At 40.7% G+C, this 24,917-nt stretch overlaps 1 protein-coding gene across 4 annotated transcripts in view; it reads right to left on the bottom strand.

Moving 5' to 3' along the window:
- The window catches only part of PLEKHG1 (pleckstrin homology and RhoGEF domain containing G1), a 211,015-nt gene that overhangs the window by 34,997 nt on the left and 151,101 nt on the right, over nucleotides 1–24,917 (bottom strand). For all 4 annotated transcript variants that reach the window (XM_072966035.1, XM_031679958.2, XM_031679961.2 and 1 more), the window contains 2 exons: nucleotides 17,549–17,649; nucleotides 4,259–4,328 (listed from right to left, as the gene is read on the bottom strand). In XM_072966035.1, the coding sequence (XP_072822136.1) occupies nucleotides 4,259–4,328; nucleotides 17,549–17,649 (171 nt within the window). The remainder of the gene's footprint in view (nucleotides 1–4,258; nucleotides 4,329–17,548; nucleotides 17,650–24,917) is intronic.

Below are 24,917 nucleotides of genomic sequence, written 5' to 3'. Positions count from 1 at the left end.
ACTATTATCTAGGTCTGTTAATTCATTAGGGCTTGCAAAATGGTGATATTTCTAACTTGACTATTTTTCTTCATTTATTAGCCAGAACCTTCCCCCTAAAAGAACTGCCTTATATTAGCTTTTAATTACTCTGTAGTTTGTGGTTTGTATGGGTAAGGCAGGATAAATGCTTCATTCTTTTCCTTAATTTTCAAAATAATGCATGGTTCTCCCTTTGCTAAGCACACGCTCTACCACTGAGCTATACCCTCCCCGCATAGCTTATTTTTTAATTGATTGGAATTCCCTCTGCATGGTCATGCCATTAACTGATTACACAATTAGGTTCATTTTTCATTTTGCTTTCAATTTTTGGAGACTGTTTTAAATTTTAATTTTGTTTTATAATTATGTAAAATAGATACATGGTTTCAAAGTCAGCTCTCCAAAGAAATGCACATTCAAAGAAGTCTGGCTTCTGGTCCTTCCATTCTAGTCTATTCCTTCCCTTCCCCATTAGGAACCAATCTTTAATCTTATCTTTTTTCTTCTTTTTTTTTTTAAACATACATATTTAAATACAGGCATAAACTCCATCATTCCTAGATAAATAAAAACAAGCTATGCCAGTGCTTCACAAGCTTGAGTATCAGAGTTACCTAGAGGACTTATTAAAACATGAATTACTGGATTGCACTCCCAGAGTTTCTGATTTAGTAGGTCTGGGGTGGGGCCTGAATCTTTGCTTTCTAACCAGTTCCCAGTCCAGAGACCACGTTCTGAGAACCAGTGCTACACACCCCATCCCACATCCTCTCTCTGATAAAACAGAGAGGTTCTTTATTTGCTTTTCATGTTTGTAGTAGTACTCCATTATGTGGATATACCATAGTCTATTCAACCAGCTTTCTGTTTATGGACATTTCGCTGTCTCCCAAATTGTATATTCCTATACATCTATTTAAATACATATATTTAATTCCTATACATATATTTAATTTCCCTATATTGTATATATATTCTTATACATATATTTAATATATTGTATATTCCTATATATTTAATAATTTAATCCTAACTATTTAATGTATAAGGTATACATTTCTGTATATTGTATAGATTTATAAATTGTAACAATTATTAAGACAAAGAATAGCATCACTCTTGTTGAATCTTTGTCATTATACTTCTGGAATAAATTTCTGGAAATAGGATTGCGGGGATAAAAGGTGAACTCAGATGTAATTTTGCTAGATATAGCCACATTCTCCTCCACAGGGTCTATTTTATTTTCTTACAATTATAAGAGTGTCTGTTTCCCCAAGGCCTTGCCAACCTAGTTATGCTGCCAAATTTTTCAACATAGTTTTTTTTTAAACCCTAAATTAATTTCCAAATTCTAAAAGTTAGACTGTAAAAATATCTTGATTTCTGGCTTCTCCAGAAAAGATCCAGTGGCCCTGGGCCTACGGTTTCCCATAACACTTATGTCCCCGAGACATAAGCACCTAGACTGCCTGAGCCTCCACCTGGGCCCATTCACACATTGTATTCACCTCTTAAGCTCCTGAAGGCACCAGAGTGTCCAGCCCTGGTTCCATGGATAAGAAAGGCAAAGTGCTTTGCCCGAGGTCTTCTAGGAAGTAACCATTAGACTGGAGCTTCTCTCTAGCTTTCCCGTAACCTCTCAGTTTCTTGCTTCTTTCCTGCCTCCCGCTCCACTCAACCTGGGATTGAACAATTATCAGGATGGTTTTCCCAAATTTGGGGACCTTCAGGGTCACATGAAATACCAAACTTAAACACAACGGCCTCATTGAAAATATATCTAAATTACATCATATACCTGACCTGCACACGCCTACCCTGATAAAGCCTCAAGGCCTCTGCAGAACTTAAATTTCTGTGCATTTTGGGACATCGTGGCTCCACTCCTATCTTAAATTAGAGGAGCTTGATTTAAATCAGCTGCATAGTCTTAATATAGAATCAAATGCATATTTGATCTTAGATTTATAAGCTCTGTGGACAATTCAAACAATGGCTTTACACAAAAAATTAGTAACTCCTAGTTAATCCCTAAATGCCTATTATTTATGATATTCGTACCAAAACCCTTTTCAGAAGTATTTAGGGAAAAAGAAGACAACGATAAAAAAATTATATAAAATAGACATTTTCTTCTGGTTATTCCACTCTTTCAAATTGTAATTAGAGATGATGGCAAAATGAGACACTTAACTGTGAAACAGCCAAAATATGAGTCAGTGCTGGGCTGACCAATTGAACACATGGGGCTCTCAAATGTTTATTGAATGAATAACCAGAGCAAAGAAATCTGTATGATTTTAGAGTTTCTTCTGCTATAAGGTCAATTTCTCTCCACCCCACCTCTCTCCCTTCCTCCCTCCCCTCTAACAGACATACACAGACACACACAGACACACACACACACACACTCTCTCTCTCTATTTCTCTGATTCCTGAGTAGTTTTCACAGGACACTATGAGAAAGGCTTACTCTGTAAATAGCATACGGCTAAGGTGACATTGACTTGAATGCACTCCAGGGATACCAATATCTGATACCAGCACTTCCTAGAGGATAATTTCAATAAGTGGGTGGTGTGTGTGTGTGTGCATGCACGCGTGAACACCTGGGCACTGAAGAAAGGCTCCATTGGGAGGGGGGCCGTGCATGAGCAGAGAGGAGGAGGTTAAGGGAAGGCTAGTCTGTAAAGACAAACTTGGTCTCCCTTCTGAACGTTACCCAGGGTCACCCTGGCTGACAGTCAAGATGGGATGGAAATGAGGATGGCGTGAAGGCAAGAAACCAAGGAAACCCGTTCCAGGTATTTCCAGAATCCTAAGAGCAGACACGCTCAGCTGGGAGAGAGCCCGGCTGGCCCGGTAGGGAACTTTATTTCTATTCCTCACGAAAATAGTTTCTGCGGTTCCTTGTTCTTTAATGGGCGACAGGTAAGAAGTACTGTATTCTCCCCTTGTCAGGAAGGATCTCTGTAGCCTAACCACACCACAAAAGCAAGGTCAAAGACGAATCTCTGCATAAGCCTCAGTGACGCAGATAAAAGCAGAAGTCAACCGCCAGCTTTACCTCCTTCATTAACGGCCGCTCAATTAAAGCAATTTTCCATTCCTCCCCGGAGGTGAGCAGCTGGTTGTGTTTCAGAAAATGTAACATCTTCTAAATTTCAGGGTGCTGAGTGAAAAGCTGGTCGAGCCAGAGCCACACCCCTCCAGCGATTCCCGGCTCACATGTGAGAGTGTGCAGTGCTGCAATCAGTCTTCTAATGAAACTTGGCAATATTATGAGAAATAAGATTTGGGAGTTGGCAACAGGGCACATAAACAAACTTTTATGTGAATAATTAAACCAGAGCTAAGCATATGCTGGACTGTCTTTAATCAACTGGTGATTACAGTTACCGGTAACAGCCCAAATGTTTCCGAAAGCTTCTATGTGGTTTACGTGCTGTGGTTATTGTAACACAGTTTCTTTGATATACTCAGCATATCTTTTTACCCATTTCTCCCTCTTTCATTTTCCTTCTCTTTTCCAAATTCCTACCCTTCAGCAGAATTCACCAGGACACAGGCCACTTGTGAAAAGAATTGTGTGTGTAAGCGCACATGCACAAACATTTTGCATGTTAACGCCCACCCACAGAGTCAGGTGTGTTTTATATACAAGTCCATCGACTGCCTTTAAGGAGCCACACATGAGTAGAACCCAGAGTGTTACGTTTGGATTCAAACCCATTGGATCATCAGAAATGACCCCGTGGGGCAACCCCGAAGCCCGGCCAGGCTGGGAGGACATCTCCAAGTTCATGTTCGACTCTGGGACTCTAAATGAGGTGCTCTCAGTTGACCCCAAAACACCATCATGAACTTTACTTCAACCTTTGTATATCTGAAACCACAACTGCAAAAAATCACATCAAGCTCTGCTACAAAAACAATTTCAGCTAGAGGTTTTCCAAACAAAAGCTGTTGAATTTTTTAGAGACATGTTAAGATATGATTCTATATACAGTAGGTAGCACGTCAAGGAAATAATGTTGTAAAGGATTCCCTTGTACGTTTTGGAATTTTTTTTTCCCTTGCTAGTGGGAGAGGGAAGAAAAACCTCAGAGTGAGAGCGATTAGTGGCAAATTTCATCCAAGATGGAACACAGCAGTCATTTTAACTTTAAAATGAAAACAATGTGTGCTCTGTCTCTGTCTTGGTTGGCCCAGGGAGATGAACCCTGCTTACCTTGGACACAAAGCATTCTGCTATGGCCACGGGATCATTTTCACAGTTTTCCAAGTCTTGCAGAAGTTCACTAAAAAAAAAAAAAAAAAAGCCAGAAAGTATTAGAGTGTAGTCTGAGGGTTGGGGACATGTTATATAACTTAGAAGCTTAAACATTTATATGACATTTACAGTGAATCCATATTTAATTAAATAACTGAGGATCTACTGTCATTATATCCAAGGCTTAGATCAGGGACTTGCCCAAGTTCATGGTGGAGCAGGGACATAAACACAGGTCTGACCTGCAACTCTCCCACCGAGATAAGCCCCACCTAACATCTAAGTCTTCTAGATGTTTGTCATTGTCTGCACACATGCTCACACACACTTATTCACTCATCAAATAGCTTTCTAGGCACCAGACACTGTCCAAAGCACCAAGAACAAACACATCAGTGAGCCAAATGAAGTATGATTCCTAGACTCTTGGGGCTTGAAATCCATTGGAAGAGTCAGACATTCAATGAAAAAAATCACACTGACAAATATAAAATTATAAATGGAGATAGTGTTCTAAAGGAAAGATATGCCAGGGGAGGAAATCTCTTTCTGTGGATGAAAATCTATTATTTTTAATGGTTCATCAGTTTAAGTAACTAACTGCACAATATTTCATTGTGTGGATGTAGCATAATTCATTTACCTAATCTCCCATGGTTGGATAAAATTCTGTAAATGGGATTGCTGGGTCCTAGGGCATCTCAGTCTAAATGTGAATGCATTTCCAAACTGCCCTGCATGTAAGTTGGGTTAATATGTACTTGAACATATTGTTTATTTTAATTAGCTGTGTATTACCTATTTAATAAAAAGTTAAACAGTTCTATAGGAATTATGATAAAAATAGAAAGTTTCTTGCTTTCTGTTTCCTTGTCTTGACTGCCACTCCCCAGAAACACTCTTGTCTTCATCCATGTTTCCAAACATGCTGATAATGCATTTTCATTATTTTTCAGTTCTAGATATTTACTTCTTAATTTCCCCAAGCTTCCTTTCCTCCCATCTTCTCAACAAGCTCTGTTATGAGATTTAATTAGATTAAAGACTATGTAAATATTATTCTCAGCTGAGCTTCGGAGTATACCATTGCTTCATTCCCTTTCTTGTACAACCAACCATGTTTTCCCTGGAGTTAAAATACCCTTTTTTTTTTTGCTTTGCTTTCAAAGTACACACCACCAATTTACCTTCAAGCTTTGTGCCAGAAGCATACATAACCCTCTTTTTCTCACCGTGTTCCAACATCAGATCATCTATTGGCCACACTCTTTCTTGCTGACTTTCGTCCTAGAGCTCGGTCTTTCCACTCCCACCTGAAAGGTGCTCTCCAGGCCAGCTGGGTCCTCTCAACACCATCCTGACATGCCCTTTCCCTAGCTCTTGTGTTGGATGCTTTGTTTCTTGGGTACCATTAAGGTATATCCCCTCCTTTGGGAGATCCTACCCCCCAGCAGCTTTCTGAGAAGGGGTAACAGGTGGTAAATTTTCTGAGACTCTTCCTGTTTCAAAATGTTCTCCCCTTCACCCTTGGCTGATGTTGTCAGTGGATACAGAATTCTTGGTTGGAAGTTATTTTCTCTGAGTATTCAGGGAGCTCTCTGCTGCCTTATGAATCCTAATGCTACTACTGAGAAGTCCAGTATCATTCTGATCCATAATCCAGGCTCCACGAGACCTGTTTTACTACTCTGGAAGCCTTTAGAGTTTTCTTTTTGTTCACATAGTTCTAAAATTCTTGGATGGTTGGCTCAGAGGTGGGTCTTTTTTCATGCATGGAGCTCATTTCAGTATTTGGCAAATGTTCCTGAGCATCAGTTCTCAGAATGACCCCTAGATTCTTGAGATCCCTTCAGGAAGTCCATGAGGTCACTATGTTCATAAAAATGCTTTGACACTATTAGATTTTTTCCTTTTATTCTCTCGTGAGAGTACAGTGGCCTTTCCAGAGGCTCCGTGACCTGTGATATCACAGATGGAAAGCAGAAGCAGACATGAGGATCCAGCTGTCTTCCAGGAAGTCAAACAGTAAAGAGATTTGTAAAAATGTAGAATAATTCCAACACATACAAAAATGTTATCCAGAAGAGTAGTAAATTTATTTTTCTAGAAATTTCTGGGTTTTTTTACTGTTATTGTTGAACACTGACATCTGAACAGTTTCTCAGCTTTAATTCCTATCATGGTAAACAAAACATCATAAACCATAAAAATGCTTTGGGGGCACTTGGTAATTTTTAAGCTTGTACAGATCCTGGGACCAAAGAGCAAGGGAACCCCCGTTCTTGAATTAGGGCTTTGACGTTCCTCCCCTCCACTGGATTAGACACTCTACCCTTACTCTTCCTCTCCTATTTTCCTTATTCTTGTTTATAGTTCTGTTTTCTGAGAGACTTCACCTTTATTTCCCACCCTTTCTATTGAATTTTTTCATTTCTACTATCTGATTTTTAAAGTATGGTATTTTTTTTAACATGCTCTTTGGATGCTTCTTATGTTTCTGTTCTTATTTTATGGGTGAGATGATGATGACAATGATAATTATTTTGGACTTATCTTTCCTGTTTTTTGCTTTCTGCTGAACTACCTTTTCTCTGCTTGATCTTTTTGGCTTCTGTCGTTCACATTAGAGGTTCTCCCCAAATGTCTGGGAATCTGCATTTGTCCTGTCCTCTTTGAAGCTTAGACATCACAATGCAAAGCACAGACTCTGCACAGAAGTGGAGTTTCTCAGAGGGTGTTCCTCACTCGAGGCCATGGTTCTCAAACTTTTTGGTGTCACAACCTGTTTACCTCTTAAAAATTCTTTATGTGGATTACATCGACTCCTATTAGAAATTAAGACTGAATAATTTTTTAAAAGATCTGTTGATTTAATTATACATTTAGTACCTGTATATTATAACTTTTTGTCAAAAATAATTAGATTTTATAAAACAAAACAAAATTTAGTGACAAGAGTAGCACTGTTTTACATTTTTGCAAACCTCTACTGTCTACCTTAATAGCACACAGATGGACGTTCATTTCTGCTCGGCATTCAGCAGATATGCCATTGGAAAAGGGAGGAGTATTTTAGTAGCCTTTTAGGTAAGTGTGGATCTCTTTCTGACAATACACTGAAACTCAACAAGTGGTAGTTACTTAGAGGTTTGTTGGAGTCTGAAACCATACTACACTACATCCTATTCCATTAAACTCCGTGGATCTATCTTGCACTTTGAAAAGAACTTTCCCCAATGCATGATTGCAGGACAGCCTCCATTCATTTCAGATATTCTTTCCTAATCTTCTTATGAAAACATACCCTTTGTAAGGTTATTTTTAGTTTGGAAAGTATACTTCTGACGTTTGTATCAATGTCTAGAAAGACGAGTGTGATTAAAAGGTCAGTTGAAATCTGATTACTGGGATCTAAACACTAGACGACGTAAAGGAAAAGGTCTCAGAAAAAGAACAGTAGAGCAGTAACATTTCTGGGACATCTCAGTGTTTTCCATGAGTGGAGGATGGAGTGCTCTGGGGGCAGGTTTTGTATCCAAGTCTTTCAATATAAATCCTCTTTCTGAGCAGAGAATTTTGAGCAGAATCCATCATGTTACTTATCAAGACTTGATAGAAACACTTCTTGATAATATTTAACTCCCTGTGTTCTCAATGTTATGCTCATCAGGCTTCCCTTTGAGCTTTGATTTCCTCTTCAGAGTGGACCTGCCTGCTGGTAGGAGGAAGTGTCTCAGGGGACCCACCCAGGCTCCAGCACAGCTCACTGTAAACTGGCATTCATTGCTCAGGAGCCACAGAGCTGGGAGGGAGCTCAGATACCTTCCCAGTCCCAACCCCTAATTTTACAGTGAGGAAAACATGGCTCACAAAAGGGAGGTGGCTTAGCTAAGGCCACACAGCTAATACTCAATGGCCATAGCTGGGGGTAGTAGCAGGGCTTTTGAATCCGAGCCCCACACTCTGGTATAAACACACCTATTGAAAGACTGGTCTTCTGATCAGCACAAGAAGGCTGAGAGCTGGACCCGGCATCATGGTGTCTTCAGCTTGAGACTGCCTCCTGGGGAGGCCTTGTGTGACACCTGGCCAGCTTTCCAGTACAACCTTTCTCTCCAGTAGGATAAACACACTAAAAGTAGAAAGAGTGGGGAGGAAGTAGCTGGATTCCTTTCATGCCCCCGCCGTCAGAGCTCACAGCCTGATACAGCTGGCCGACTGGCCCACCTCCTTGTTTGCTCTCCCCTCAACACAGCGATGCCTGAAAACCTCCTGCTCCAGGCGCTGTCACAGGTGCTGAGGCGACGGCATAAAGAGCACGGATGGAGGCTCTGTCCTGTGGGGCTTCTGTTCTGATCAGGGGTGAAAAGTGATAATAACGGATGAAATAAGTAACACAGTATCACCCAAAAGACAATAAAAGTTGGTAAGGACGTGAGGAATTGCAGCCCTGTACACGGTGGGAATGCAAAATGGTGCAGCCGCCATGGAAAGCAGTATGGATGTTCTTCAAAAAAATAAAAAATAGAGCTACAATATGATCCAGCAATCCAACCTGGGGGTATTTATCCAAAAAAATTGAAGCAGGGTCTTGAAGAGATATTAGTGCTCTTATATTCACTGCAAAAGTACTCACAATAGCCAAAATGTGGATACAACCTAAATGCCTACAAACGGATAAAGGTGACTAATTAAAGAAAATGTGATTACACACACACACACACACACACACACAGAGAAATATTATTTAGCCTTAAAAAAAATTCTGTGACAACATGGATGAACCTCGAGGACATCATGCTAAGTGAAATAAACCAGTCACAGAAGGACAAACACTGCATGATCCTACTCATACAAGAAATCTAAAATAGTCAAACTCATAGAATCAGATAGTAAAATGGTGGTTACCAGGGGCTGGGAAGTAGGAGCTTTTAACTAACAGGCATAAAGTTTCAGCTAAATAAGATGCGTAAGTTCTGATCTGCTGGACAACACTGGATCTAAGTTAACAGTAACGCACTGAACACTTAAAAATTTAAGAGGATAGATCTCATGTTGAGTGTTCTTGTTCTAATAAAACAAACTAAATGAAATTTCATTCTTTTACCAATAGAAACTCACACACCATAGTACAATATTGCTTAATAAGAATGTTTATGTGAAAAACAAGAAATGATTAAACCAAATAAACCCAACAGAATGTGATATTGTACTGTGTGTTATGAAGGAAATGAAGAGGACAATGTGATGGAGTGTGACTGAGGCTGGGTGGGGAGGAAGAGTATTGAAAGTCACGGAACATTCCCTCAGGAGGTGCTGTTTGTGTCTGGGGAGGGTTGGAGGAGAAAGCCGTTTAAGAAATCGGTAGTGAGTCTAGGACAGAATGACCGTGGTCTGTTCTTGTGTGAGGTATAGAAAGGACCAGACTTTGGTGAACAACAGGGAGTGTGGAAGATACGGAAGATGACTAACTATAAAATAAGACACCACGTACTATGGGAACACAGATGCGGCCATGGAATGCTGGATGTCAGTCACTGAAGGTACTCCATAAAGACCAGAAACACACGGTCGTTCCAGAGTTACAGCCTAACGGGGGTGGGGCCTAGGTTTCTCATTGCATCGGTGTAACTAATGAACAACTTTACAAGTACATTAGCAGGAAAGAGTGACTCATAGACTGTGTTTTGTACTCAAAGCTAAAATTAGTCATTCTACCTTCAGGTTTTGGGTAGTTTCCCTTTTCCCTGAGCAATTGTTCCAAATATTTCCTCCTTTTTGAGTAGGATTATGAAAAAGAAAATATTTCTTACTTGAGTTCAAGTCCCTTGTTTGGATGGGCAATCAGAGGAAACACTGTTCTCTTTTAGAGACCATAGTTGATGTAAGATTTTCTCTGACCACTGACGTAAACTTGCAATCAGGAAGTATAATATGACCTTGAAGATTCTACTTCCTTACACTGAACAAGATTCAGGAATGGGGACTGTCCTCTTTCGGTCTGCAACAGACTCTAAGCACCACTTCCTTTTCCCACTCACCTAACCAGGTCGGCTGGCATTTTAACTTGTTGCACCCACAGAGCAACAAGTGCATAAGGGAAGAGAAAATGGAGTGAGGTTATACTACCAAGTGCTCCCTTAATTTCACTGCCACGTTAGCACTGGCTTGGAAAAGTTAACTTAAAAAAAAGTCTGTGGGTCAAAATATTCCTGTCACTGGTGAAGTCACTATGGAAAATAGTACAGAGATTTCTTAAAAAACTAAAAATAGAGTTACCATATGATCCAGCAATCTCACTCCTGGGCATATATCCCAAGAAAACTCTAATTCAAAAAGACACATGCACCCCAATGTTCACAGCAGCACTATTTACAATAGCCAAGACATGGAAATAAGCCATATGTCCATCGACAGATGATTAGATACAGAAGATGTGGTGTACACACACACACACACGCACACACACACACACACACACACACACACACACAATGGAATACTACTCAGCCATAAAGAAGAATGAAATAATGCCATTTGCAGCAACAAAGGTGGACCTAGAGATCATCATACTAAGTGAAGGAAAGAAAAATACCATATGATATCACTTACACGTGGAATCTTAAAAAAAGGATACAAATGGACTTATTTACAAAACAGAGACTCACAGTCATAGAAAACAAACTTCTCCTTACCAAATGGGAAAGGTGGGGGAGGGATAAATTAGGATAAATTAGCAGATACAAACTACTATATATAAAAGAAACAAGATCCTACCATATAGCACAGGAAACTACATTCAATAGCTTGTAATAACCTATAATGGAAAAGAATCTCAAAAAGAATATATATATATTCATATATATATATATGAATGACTGAATCACTGTGCTGCACACCAGAAATTAATACATGATTGTAAATCAACTATGCTTCAGTTAAAAAAACCCTCTACCATTTGCAGAGGTGGAAGACATCTTGGTGATATGAAAATGCACTAAGAAAAAGATAACTGCCTCCCTCTTTTGTTGCCTTATTGTTACATGTATCCGATGATTTGCTTTCTTAATTACATTTCAGGGGAGAAAAAAAGCATGGCCTAAATAATTTTTTGGCCTTAAGACATCAGTTACTTGCTCTGTGAAGCTTTCAGACCAAATTAACTGCATGCTCTTTAGAGTTCTCGAAGCATTTTGTTCATTCCTTGACCATACAGCTTCCTGCCTCTGCTGCACAATGATGTCATTCATCTTTATGCTGTTAGACTCAGCCCAGTGTTTTACATGCAGCACTGACAGCATAGGTGTACTGAATAAAGAGAAGGAGTTGCAGGAAAAAGGAAAATTTACTCTTATCTTTTGAGCAAGGAAGAGAGCTTAGATGATTTCAACTTGCTAAAAAATAATTTAAAAACAGAAATTCAATATGGAGAAACAGTCTCTATTTCCTCACTCCCCAGCCTTAAAAAAAGATTCAAATTACAGTTTAGATAACTCTATTCTGAAGGAGGGATGCTATGTAAAAATAATTGACATTTTTTCTTTAGTTGGCAATAAAAAATGGCTTTGGGATTTTAGGGGCAAGTTAAAATGGGGAAAGTCGTTTCTCCTGACTGACCCAGTTTCCTGACCATTTGGGAATTTCTTCCAGACACCAGACCAGAGTCTTAAATTTCTAGTCTACCATAGGGATTACAGGAGAAAGATTTAGCTACAAAAAAGAAAACAAAAATGAAATCTCAGTTGTATTCCAAAACATTTTGTGTTGGAAGACTTTGTGAAATAACAATTTAAGTCTAGTAATACGCCAACACTGAACAAAGACAGTACAAGGAAAGAAATTATACACTACTGTCATTTATGAACATGCAGGGAAAATCCTTAAAAAAAATGCAAACAAATCAAAGTCAACAGTGCATAAACATAAAACGTCACATCCAGGCAGAGTTTATTCTATAATGTATATATGATTCAAATCAGAAGGCCTATTAAAATAATTTACTACATTATGATAAATGGAGAAAAGTCAGGTGCCAATTTTCTTAAAGGATGATTAAGCATTCAACAAAATCCAATATTCATTCACACTACGATCTTAGCAAAACTAGACACAAGTGTCTAAGTCTTAGAACAAACATCACGTTTAATGGTGAAATATTGAAAGCATTCCTGCTAATGTCAGAAAGAAGACAAGAACCCAAACATCTAAGCAACACTGAATGTGAAGACTTTCCTAGAGCAGTAAGACAAGAAAAAAACATAGAGGGTAGAAGAAATGTAAAGGAAGACAAAAAATTCTTGTTTTCAGATAGCACAGAAAATCCTAAACGTACCTGTAAACCATTATAAGAACTAACGGTACGGTTTAAAAGTTAGTTAAATGTAGTATTAACATATAAAACCCAAAAGCATTCCTATATGACAATAATGGCTGATTCAAAAATAGAAAAAAATAATCTAGTCAAAATAACATCCAAAAGAACAAGTTTTTAAAAGTTACATATAGGAATGTGATGGTGAAATTATAAAAGATTATTACAGGACTTTTAAAAAAGGCTTGATTGATGAGATATATTTATGCATGGATGACTCAATGATGTCAATTCTGCCAAAAGTAATCTATAAATTAAGTGTAATTCCAATGAAAGTCCCAACAGAGTTCTTCATGGGACTGGAGGAACTAATGCAGAAAATGAATCACTTAGAGCAAAGAGTCAAGAAATGCTAAGATAATGTTGAAGAAGAGCAATGTGGGTTTAACATTTAAGACAACATGGTATAGAGTAAAGGATGGACAAAGAGAACAATGATACAAAACACAGAGCCCAGAAACAGGCCAGTGTACATGGATAAACTTCACATGGGAGGAATGTGGAACTATAAATCAGCATGGAAAGGATGTACTTTGCAACCAGTGCTGATGGGACCATCGGCTAGCCAAATGAAAATAAGAATTTGGATTTCCTACCACATACCATACTTCCATCAGTTTTAGTTAGATTACATGAAAAGCAAAATGTTGACTTTTAGGAAAAAAAAATAAGAGTATATTTATGAACTGAGAGCAGGAGATAATTTTTTAAACAAATAAAATCTACATACTATAAAAATTACATTTACTTAGTGTAGTCAAACTTATGAATTTTATAACTTCTTTTCAAAGAAACCATAATTAAAGTTAAAAGACAAGTCTCATACTAGGAGACGATTGCAACTCACATAATCCACAAAGATCTCCAGGCAGAATTCACCAAGAACTCCTCCTATACAACACTAAGAAAAAGAAACACCTTGACAGAGAAATGGGCAATGGATATGAACCAGAAATTCACAGAAGAAATCAAAGAGGGCCAAAAAATAAGAGAAAAGGGCTCACTCGTACTGCAATCAGTAAAATGCCAGGTAATGTAGCCCCCAATGGAATATAATGTTGTAGTTAAAATAAACGAAGTAGAGCTATAAATCTCAAAAGCAACGTTGAGTGAAAAAAAATTTGTAAAAGGTTGACACAATTTACGCTGTTTGAAATAAGTGAAAACATGCTATGTAATCTAAATAAATACTTACATATATAGTCATGGCAAAAAAATCCCACTTGGGAATGAAATACTAAGTCTGGGGTAGCAGGCACAGGTACAGTAGTATTTTGAGCCAGATTACACTGACTTGCCTGAGCCAGTTCTGCACATCTCTTCCTAATTCCTTGTCCAGGGATGTCTTGTTAGTAGCTTGAAATCTGCTGTGATGGGATCGTTTACACCATAGAAGTTGGCAAACACTATACATCCCGGATTCCCCCTCCGTTGTCCTCACCCCGGAGAACTGTGTACCAGCAAATCACCGTGCCGTTCTCCACAGAGTGGGATGCACCTGGGAGGGGTATATCAGGGGACTCGGCATTATTTGTAACGCCGTTACGCTTTAAGGAATTTCTAAAGCAAATATGGCACAAAGAAGGCTTTGATAGCCTGGGAGGTGGTTCATGGGTATTTGTCATATTACTCTGTGCTTTCCTGTAGTTTGGAAATATTTCCTCAAAAACAAAAATTTGATCAAGCTGAATTTTTCAGGCCAGCATAAGGCCATTTTCTTTTTGCCCTCTTAAACTTTAGAGACTTAAATCTTACTTAGTTGGTCACAATGGTATCATATTCTGTTGGAAAACCTGGATCTGAACTAATAATAAAAACTTTAAAGTTACAGAGCTAAATCTTAACCACAGACTTGCCAGATAGTTGATTTCAAAGATGTAGGGTATAGACTAGAGGATTCATAAGAGGCATTAACATAAAAAGCCATATTAGTACTCTTATTTAACCAAATATAATATCAAAGATATTCAAGCTTGAAATTTAGACTCCAGATTAAAGAGAAAGCAAATGAAAGTGAACAGGGACAAAATAGCGTAGACAATCCAACTGTAAAAGTGAAACAGGTAGATATTCTTGAAAATTATTTAAAAAAAAAAAACCCAATTGAGATTTGACAAAACCAGGTATTCAAAATAGGCCACGTTGGATTTCTGACTCTATGTCCTTGAGCAAAGGACTTTCTATCCTCTACACTGAGTCCTCGGTCTATAAGATGTGTATACACTATGTGTTCCAGCTACCGCAGAGAGCTGTTGGGAGGATTAAATGAGAGAATGCACCTGCAGGAGACATAGAAGTGTGATCTACTGAAGGGAGAGGTGTGAACACGCTCACACAGAACTGTGTCATGCACTGTTGCCTCCCATATCATCATCGCCCTGACTCAGGTTTACTTTCAGCACATTCGACTTTCTGATTCACAGACACCAAAGAGGAAAGGAGCATCAACGTAGAGAGCCGACGCAGGCACATTAAGGTCTTCTCAGTCTCCCAGCTTTTCCAGACTGGGCTCCACTGCCAAGGCCCCTTCTAGTTGACCTTGGGGGATACTTCATTCTTGTCTTTATTTAAATTAAGTGACACCTGAAGATGTGAACTCCAGGGAGTAGAAAACCTTTCCTGGACTAAGTCGCAATATCATAGACCATGACCAACGAAGCAGGGCTCTCCTTTGGCAGGAGGGGACGTGGCCAAATGCCTGGGGTTTGGAGTCAGAGAAGCCCAGACTTATACAAAGTAATCATGCACATAAAACTCTCAGGCCTCTGGCATGAAATAAGCTAGACAAACAGTCATTACAATCACGTACAGCCAACAGCAAAAGGCTCAGGCCAGAGACTTCCAGCATCTAGGCCTCGCCCCCTTCCCGGTTACAGAGCCACGGATGGGCTCTGGGCGTGGAAGCCACCTGGGGACTCCGGGATTTTACCCTCAGCAACCGCCAAAGGGAAGCCTGCTCTAACACCAGCACGTCACCAATGAACACGCAGACTCTAAATCCCCTAATCCAATTTGTTATGCCCTTTCTCTATTTTCTCATTATTGTACTTATTTTATCTAGACAGCATTTTCAACCATCACCAACATCTGGGCCCCACCTCAGACCAACTAATCAGAACTTCTGGGGGTAGGGTTCATCATATTAAAAAAGCAAAGCAATGCTTCCCAGGTGACTCCAGGGTGTAGCCCGGGTTGAGAACCACGGTCTTAGAACATGTAAATTGGCTTTCAAAGTCTGCTGGGTCAAATGAAAGAGATATTGCAACACTGACTCTGTTCATATCCTAGGCTTTCAAAATTACAGGATGAATTGATGTAATTTAACACACGTCTCCCAGAGGCCAGGCTTGCGCTAGGAGTTGGGGACCCACACGGATGTTAGGGATGGCAAAGGAGATGTGGATCCTTCCCTCAATACCAACTTCAGTGAGCAAAGAGGGGGAGGGCTTATGATCTGCACTACGGTTGAGTCCCACAGTGATAGGGCATTGTAGAAGTTTGGAGGGTCCTATGGGCCAGGCCCTATTTTAGGCTGTTGAACAGTAATAAAACAGGCAGATCCCTGCCCTTGGGGAGTGTTCTGTGAGGGCAGGGAGGGAAGAAACAACAGGTGTAACACGAAAGTCAATCACAGAGTATGTTAGAAATTGCTAAGTGCCAGGGGAAAAGGAAAAAATAAGCAGGTAAATGTTATTGTGAAAGGAAGATTTGAACAAAGACTTGAAGTGAGGGAGTGAGCTATTCTACAGACCTTTCTCCACTTATGGTGGGGTTATGTCCCCCCAAACCCATTGTAAGTTGAAAATAGCATAACCCAAAATGCATTAAAATACACTTAACCTACTGAACATGAAAGCTTAGCCTATGTGTTCTGAACACTTACAGTAGCCTAAAGTTGGGCAAAATCATCTCACACAAAGCCTCTCTTAGAATATCTCAGGTAACTTATTTGAACACTGGACTGCAATTGAGAAAAAGAATGGCTGTAAGTGTGTTGGTTGTTTACCCTGGAGACGTGATGGTGTGGCTGACTGGCAGCTGCGGCTCATCACTAGGGAAAGGTCAAAATTCAAAACCTGAAGTACGGTTTCTACTGAATGCATCTTGCTTTTGCACCATCGTAAAGTCAAAAAAAAAAAAAATCACAAGTTGAACCATTGTAAGTCAGGGATGACCTGTATTCTGTTTAAAACTCCCCAAAGAATACATACATGGTTCAGCTGGGATGCAAACCCAGCTGTGTTGGAAACCAGTCTGTGCTCTTAACCTGCCTACTACTTGGTCTTCCAAGAACTGTCACAATATATTGTAATTGATTTGCTTGCCCCACCCCCTTCAGCTCCCTGTCTGTCTTGTTTACTATTGTGATTTTCTAATAAGCCCAGTGCCTGCGACCCAACAGGTACTCGATACATGTTTCAATTAAATTAAGCACTGCAAATTTTGATTATTAATTAATCAGAATTAATATCTGTTATGACTTACAGTATTTACTGTGAGTTGACTCTCTCCTGCCCACTCCCTGGGCAGAAGAAAATTTTTAGAAAATCCAGCAGAGGTGGGGATGCTGGGAACCCCAGCCAGCATATATTTTTGGATGTTCATGTTGTGTTACGGAAGGAAGATGTCGCTGCTCTGTCAGGGCAGAAAGGTCTCTTCTCTGAGCCAGGAGGATGGAGTGAGGTGGGACTTTGAATAAATGTGAGACTCATACACAAGCAGGGATGTTTCCAGGTAGAAGACTTCACGGCATGATAGCCCACAAAAATTTATACAGTGAAATCAGGGACTCCAGGTAATCTTTTCTTTGGCTGCGTTCACTTAAGAGAAATTAATCATGTTCTTATGTGAGAATAATCTTTTGAGTATTAACTTACCTATTAAAGTGGTAGATATCCTGTATGTTTCCAAAAAGGGCCAATCTTTCTTCCGTCCCCAGAGGAAGCTTTGTTTGGTCCCTGATGCAGTCAAGGTAATCCTGTGAAATCAATGAGAAGGATGTTTTAATGCCTGTCCTTTGCCAAGTCATCTTTAGTTGCGTAAGATGAATCTGCCACATCAGCTTCAAGAAATCACTGCACCAATGTGCTCATTGACTCTACTATGAGAATACAAAGTCTATTACTAATGACAATACTCCTGCATTTATAACACAAGGAACTGGAGCAAAGGGAAAGAGTGTAGTCTATATTCACATATCTACACCCCAATGTATTAGAGCTTCCCCAGATGGATCATTTAATGACCACAGTTAACCGATAAAGTGAATTTTGGCACAACAACATTGTTTGCGGTTTCCTTAAAGGACTTATGTGATAAAAACATACTTCAAAACTCATAGAGTAGGAAACCAGAAAGAAAAAAATCTGACATGTGATAGAGTTGTTTTAAACATAACTTTTAAGTCAGAAAGCTATCAGTTGTGAAAGAACAGAACTAAATTCATCCTCAAATACCAGTTTATTAAAAAAAAGACACTTTTTAAAATAAAATAAGCATGTAACTCACTTATGCTATCTCATAGGCTTTGTTAAGGAGCCAGGGAAAACTTTCAAATGATCTCATATGTTTTAACATGGAAACGGCTCCCAACGTAGCTAACGCGGGCTCAGGCCCACAGTGGGTTAAATGTCTGTGGTTTAGAAGCTATTCGGACTGCTGAGATGGGAAACTGCTCTCCGCAGCGCTGTGTGCTGAGTCTATAACCAAGTGCGCCCCCTCCTCCCAAGTGATGCTTGGAAAGAACTCTGCAGGAGGCAAGAAAACAATAAAGAAAAAAGTGAAAACAGCTGAAATAACGTAAAATAAAAAATAAATACAGCCCCCAGCCTGGGCTGAACAGCGTAGTATGGCCCTCTACCAAATGTCCCTGGAGTTCTGCAGCGTCTGGGGAAGTAACCCCGTGACAAGTCTGCCAGACCGTGAAAACCCCAGCACTCCAACCGCATTCCAACGTCCAGTCGCCAACACAACAGCATTTAGGCGCAACTAGTGAAAGGAGAAGCTGAAATGCGAGAACCATCAGATAATTGTTTCTTTCATCTCTCATAAGCCACAGTCATCCTCGTATGCCCTTCGTGGTCCTCAAATGAAACCCAGGCAGGGCTTCGTCAGTAACTTTCTCAGTAGCTCGTTTCACAGAGCGCATCGGGTAACCTACCATTCTGGTTCTTTAACGCGAAAGCCACTGTTCTGCAGGAACCAATGTTCACGAGCCTTTTTATGTTTTAACCAGCTTGGTGGTAACATCTTTCCTCCTTGAGAAAGTGGTCTTGCAATAAGAAATTAAACTCACGAGCTTTAAGAGTAATTGCCGTTAAAACCCACAGAAGCAAGACCGAGCCTCCTTGCTTTTATGAATGGAATAATTAAAAGGCGCGTATGTGCACAGGATGGAGAGAGAATGCCCAAGTAAGAAATGCTGAAGAAGGCTAGAAATGAACTAAGAGAGCGTTCTGAACGACAAGTGCAAACCTAATTCACTGCTCCGCAGAAGAACAAATGTATTCATTGACAGTTTCGTAAAATTACACACGTCGCAAAAAGATGGGCTAACATTTAATCGCATTGAATGCTTATGTTTGATAGTTAATACTTGGATCGGGGGGAGGGTATATCTCAAGTGGTAGAGCACACGCTTACCATGCATGAGGTCCTAGGTTCAATCCCCAGTACCTCCTCTAAAATAAATAAGTAAACCTAATTATCTCCCCCCTCCAAAAAAAATGAAACAAAACAATAATAAAGGCAATTATTTAAAAAAAATACTTGGATCAACATTTTAAAAGGACACATATGCAAAATTAAGACAGTGAAACAGAAGGTTCTAGATGGGAATGAAATTTAAAAGTAAAACAGAAGGATACCAGCAGGCATGCTCCACACCAAACAGCAGCACAAAGGTGGGGACAGAGATGGTCTGCGCCTGCCAGATTCACCGGGCGGGCAGGGGCAGCGGGGTTCAAGGAGAAAAGGAAGAATCCCGTTTCCTCACTTCAAGTGTGAAGCTGGTTCATTTGCAGAAACCTGATACTAAATTCTTCAAGTCAGGGAAAGATTGAGTTAAAGGGGTTGAAGAATTTCATCTGGGGTGAGAGACAAAGAACCATGGCCCACTTCCAGCAGATGATGGCCCGTCTCCAAATGAAAGAGTTTCAAAACCCCAGAGTCCGTGGCAGAGAAACTAGATTTTAAAAGCTGCTTATTTTCAGAAATGGTTGAGAAAACAGATTGTTAGCAGCCCCAATTTTTGCAGGCCACTCTAGAAAACAGATCAAAGTCACACGGCCTCTGCGTGTTTCCCCCACTGATCATAATTAAGTCTTTTAAATATGATACTTTAACCCTAAACCAGTTACTGAAAACTACTGTAGCATGCGCTGCCTTACCAGCTGTAATCATCTGAAGCCAAAATGAGAGGTTTGAAGCATGGGGATAATAATAGTTCATTCTGTGCTCAAATGACAGAGTAAAGGCACCAAGGAAATTTATTAGAGCCTGTCACGCTGCTTATTAATTTTATTGGCTTGATGTCAGCACCTTTGGCTCCAGTTAATCATAAAGGGTCAATTTAAAACTTTTGCCCTGAAAACAATTGCTCTCCAAGAGGATCAAAAATTCACTCTATTTTGAGAAGCACTGGGGGGTGGGGAGACACATACACAAAAAAGAGCTTCACACTGTTTGAAAATTTTTATTATCTTACTATCAATTTTGCCTAAAGTATGTTTCTAATCAATGTATGTCCTTAACAGCTCCACCACTGTAAGATTTATACAAGTGTGCCCTCTCCTCAATAACCTTTTTATTCCTGCAACGTCTATCACTGAAAATATCCAAGTAAAGTTGAACTCACTGCTATTTGAAGTGTGGTAAATGGACAGGAGCCAGTTTGCAAACTGTTTGCTATTGATGGACAACCAGATAAGTGCAGAACTCGAGAGTAAGCATGTAGAAACCTTTCCAGCATTTTGACAGAAGGATATACAATTTGGGCTTGTATTTTGCATGTCTGATTTCCTCTGTTTTGTTTTTTCTAGTAATTCATTTATTGGTGCTGTTTTACAGAAGTGTCAGTGTGTGACGATCAGAACACACACACACACACACACACACACACACTGGTCCCTCACCACGGACTGTCTGAGAAGCCTGGTCTAGACAAGCGTCCAGCAGAGACGCTGGAGAAAGGACGCTGAACTGGGACAGAATTCAAACTCAACGTCCTTGGGGGCTTGCTTCATTTCCTTAAGATGCCCTGAAAGAATCGAGCTAATGCCCCTGCCCCTACCTCCCTTTTCCCTCTAAAATAACATTTAAAATGTTTAAAAATTATAACCTGTGAAGACTGAACCATAAGAAAAGAGATTTACTTAGAACTGTAAAGTTAACAAATATTTTATATTTTTCCTACTCTTTCACTCTCTGGAGGATAGTTAGATGTTGGAGAAACAAAATGAAAACAGGTTCCGTTCCTAAATCCTCTTGCTCACATTTCAAAATTCTACCTTGTGGTTTGATGGCTTACTCTTTTTGAACTAGTTCTTGTGTTAGCACCTCCAGACTCCAAGCCCTTTGATATAACTCCGGTGGAGGGTTTTGCATCTTTATTTTGGAGATGTATCTTTTTCTATTTCTCCAATCCCTCCACCTTTTCTAGAAAGTAGTCATCTGTTTATCTAAAACTTGCCTCCAAATTTCATGTATTACACTGGGATGCCATTGATCCTGAAATAACTTGCACTTGTGTATCAATTTACAGTTTAAACGCACATTCACATTCATTCACACAAACCTTCCTTCCCTTCTCTTTCTGAGGTCATAAGAACGTGTGCCAAGTTCTGTTTTACAAGCTAGGAATTTAAAAAATGAATAAAACATGACCCCTTCCCCCAAGGAGCTCCCTGTGTAGTTGAAAGACAAGTATAAACAAATAAGTACAATACAGTGTTCAGCCAGCATGACTGATAAGTAAACATTCAGCACACGGGAGAGAGGGGGTAGAGAAGGATGTGGGCAATTCCAGGGCGGGGACAGGTCTTATAGAGGTGATGGTGGAGCTGAATCTTTAAGGTTGACCAAGAGTCAGAATAGAGAGAAAGGAGTAGGAGGGAGGCACAACATCCAGGAAGACAGATAAGAGCACTGGGCACAGGGTGATGAGATACAAGGTGACAGTCAGCACTCTAGAAGGGGCTGAGCTGGGCTGAGGGAGCGTGCGCACAGACCCTGGCAGTGGGGCGGCACCGTGAGATGTGGCTGGAGTCAGGACAGGCCTGATCATGGAGGACCGTCTATGCTCTGCAGGCGGAGGCACCCACTGAAGGAGGTCATGAGACCAAAGATCATCTGAGCATCAGAGAAGAACAGAAGAGAAGCTACAAAGCTGCCCTGGGGAGGCCAGTTAGACGGGGCAGCAGTGCAGGTAAGACCAGACCCCGTGCTCCGCGAGTTCCATGGGGAGGAGCGGTGTTTAATTCGACGTGGAGGACGAGAGAAAGGAGCCAGTCAAGGGGGACAGCTTTCGGGAGGAGGGAGTCTGCCCTCTCCTTCCACTCCGAGGAGGAGGGGTGCTGTTCTCGCTCCTAGCAGGGACATTTCCAATCCCTCGTCTCCTTATCCCTTTGGCTGCCGCAGGGAGAGAGCTGGGTGCTCCCTCTGGGGAGAAGGCTCAGCCAGCCTTCAGCTTTCCTTCTGAGTTTCTTTCCCACGTGGCTGGTGAGGCAAAACTAACCCAACCCTCAGAGGCCTCGGCAGGGCGGTTCTGGGCCTTTCTGGCTGGCTGGGACCTCCGGCACTGGGCTGCCTCACGCTCAGATCAAATGCTGAAGGACACCTCTGGAGACTTGTGGTCAGAAGGAGACAAGGCATGTCTTTTGGCCTCACTCATCTACATGGTGAGTCTTCAGGGGCACAGGTCCGCTCATGGTACTCTTGTGAGAGGAAGCTCCGAGAAGAAATATGAGTTGTACTTTCCAGCTGTTGCCCTCTGCACAAATGGTGCCCTTAGGGGACCTCAGAGGGATGCAGTGGGTTCAGAGTCACAGGCCCCTGCTGGAGTCCCCCTTGTGCACTTTCTCTTTCCATTTTTGAGGTGACTGAAGAGATTGAGGGGGTATGAGGGTAAAGACAGTGCACTGGCTTTACACGCGTGAACTCTGGGTGACTATAAGACATCCCCAAGGAGGGATCTGTCCCGCATAGGATCTGGGAAGAAAAACAGAGCAATTTGCTCAGAGAGCTCTTTGGGAGCTAGACTGTACAGCTTTGGGCTCCATCTTACACACCACTGACAGAAGCTTGGGGCCAAAATGTTCTCCTGTCTTAAGGGCCCAGGTGCGTGTCCACCTCCTGGCCATGAGAAAGTAGCTTCAGAGTATCTCAGTGCTAGCAAACTGCAGCCTTGCAGGGGGTCAGCAGGCCATGGCACCTCCAGGGAGGCTCCCAGGTTGCAGGGAGAACACCAAACAGCCCTTGAGAAGGAGAGTAGCAAGGCAAATTCAGAGCCTCAAGGCCTTGGGCAGCACAGAACTCCGCCCACACTGACTGCATCCCTAAGTGGGAGCAGTGGCTTCATCTGGCTCCCAGGGTCTTGGCGTACAGAGCCAGATATGTGCTTCCTACCTCTTTCAGAAACAGTCTCAGGGAAATTTAGGGAATAATGGTGTCCTGAGTCCAGTGACTAGAGAGAGTTGTAGACTGATTTGGAAGTGGAGTAACAGAGGAGCATACATTATGAGATGTTTGGTTAGGAAGGAAGGAGGCTGGTAGGGCAGTAACTGGAAGAGATATAAGATCAGGAAGGATCTTTTGATTGATCTGTTCATCCATCCATGCATGCATCTACCCACCAGTCCATGCATGCATGCAACCATTCATTCATGCATCCATGCATTTATCCATCAAAATCTATGCATCCATCCATGCATCCACCTGTGAACAGGCTGGTGGGAGGTGTAGGGAAGGAGAAGATGGAAGGAGGAAACCTGAAATGATAGGAAGGCATAACTGGCAATGGTAAGCACAGAGGAACATAGAAGGTGGCTGTAAAAGCCGAGGTGAAAGGATGAGATGACAGGTAGAGGACAGGAAGATAAGCACTTCTCCTGGGAAGTCTGGACGGGGAACACTGTCTATCCAACTAAGATGATATTGGTCAGCTTCATTTTATGCTGTAGAAAACAAAATTCTACCAAGTTAGAGAGTATGAAGTAGTTTCTTCTTCCTCCTCAAGGACCTTCCCTGTCTCCCCAGATGTCACTTTCCAGAGGTAACTCTGGTTAAGGAGGTGATGTGCATGCTTCTGGGTTATGTTCTGGGGCATAATTATATCTGTAAAAAATGAGACTCTATGCTTGATTCACAGCTTTATTTTTCCATTCAGTGTATGTAAATACACATAATTCCTATATGTAAATACAGTTCTTTCTCATTCTCTGTAACAGTTGCATTGTATTCAACAGCTTTATTATAATGTACTTAATAAAAATTTTGGGGGGCATAGACCTATGTGCTAGTAACTGTGGGAGGCAGGGCATTCAGAAATGAGTAAGACATAAGCCAGAAAAAAGAAGAAAATAATGCCATTTGCAGCAACATGGATGGATCTGGAGATCATCATTTTAAGTGAAGCCAGAAAGAGAAAGAAAAATACCATATGGTATCACTCATATGTGGAATTAAAAAAAAAAGGGGGGGGGAAGACATACAAAACTTACATACAAAACAGAAAGAGACTCACAGACATAGTAAACAAACTTATAGTTACTGGGGGGAAATGGAGTGGATGGGAAGGGATAAATTGGTAGTTCGAGATTTGAAAATACTAACTTCTATAAATAAAATAGATTAAAAACAAATTTCTTCTGTATAGCACAGGGAACTATATTCAATATCTTATAGTAACCTATAACGAAAAAGACCATGAAAAGGAACATATGCGTGTATATGTATGACTGAAACATCATGCTGTACGCCAGAAATTGACACATTGTAACTGATTATACTTCAATTCCAAAAAAAAAAAAAAAGCAGACAGACATGATCCCTGTCTCTCTAGGTGCTCATGAGGGAATAAGGGAGAAAGAAACAAGTCATAGCACAACAATGTAAATGTTGTAAGAATTAATTTACAAAGTCCTGTGAGACTATAGAAGAAAACACTTTCAAATGAAAGAAACCTTTTATCTTTCTTCCAAATAAGCCACCAAACAGGGTTTATAGTAAAATTTCCTGCTGTAGCCTGCA

The sequence above is a fragment of the Vicugna pacos genome, chromosome 8 (genome assembly GCF_048564905.1).
Source record: "Vicugna pacos chromosome 8, VicPac4, whole genome shotgun sequence".
Taxonomy (NCBI): domain Eukaryota; kingdom Metazoa; phylum Chordata; class Mammalia; order Artiodactyla; family Camelidae; genus Vicugna; species Vicugna pacos.
Note: the sequence above shows the minus strand (reverse complement) of the source record. Positions and strands in the feature narration are given on the sequence as shown.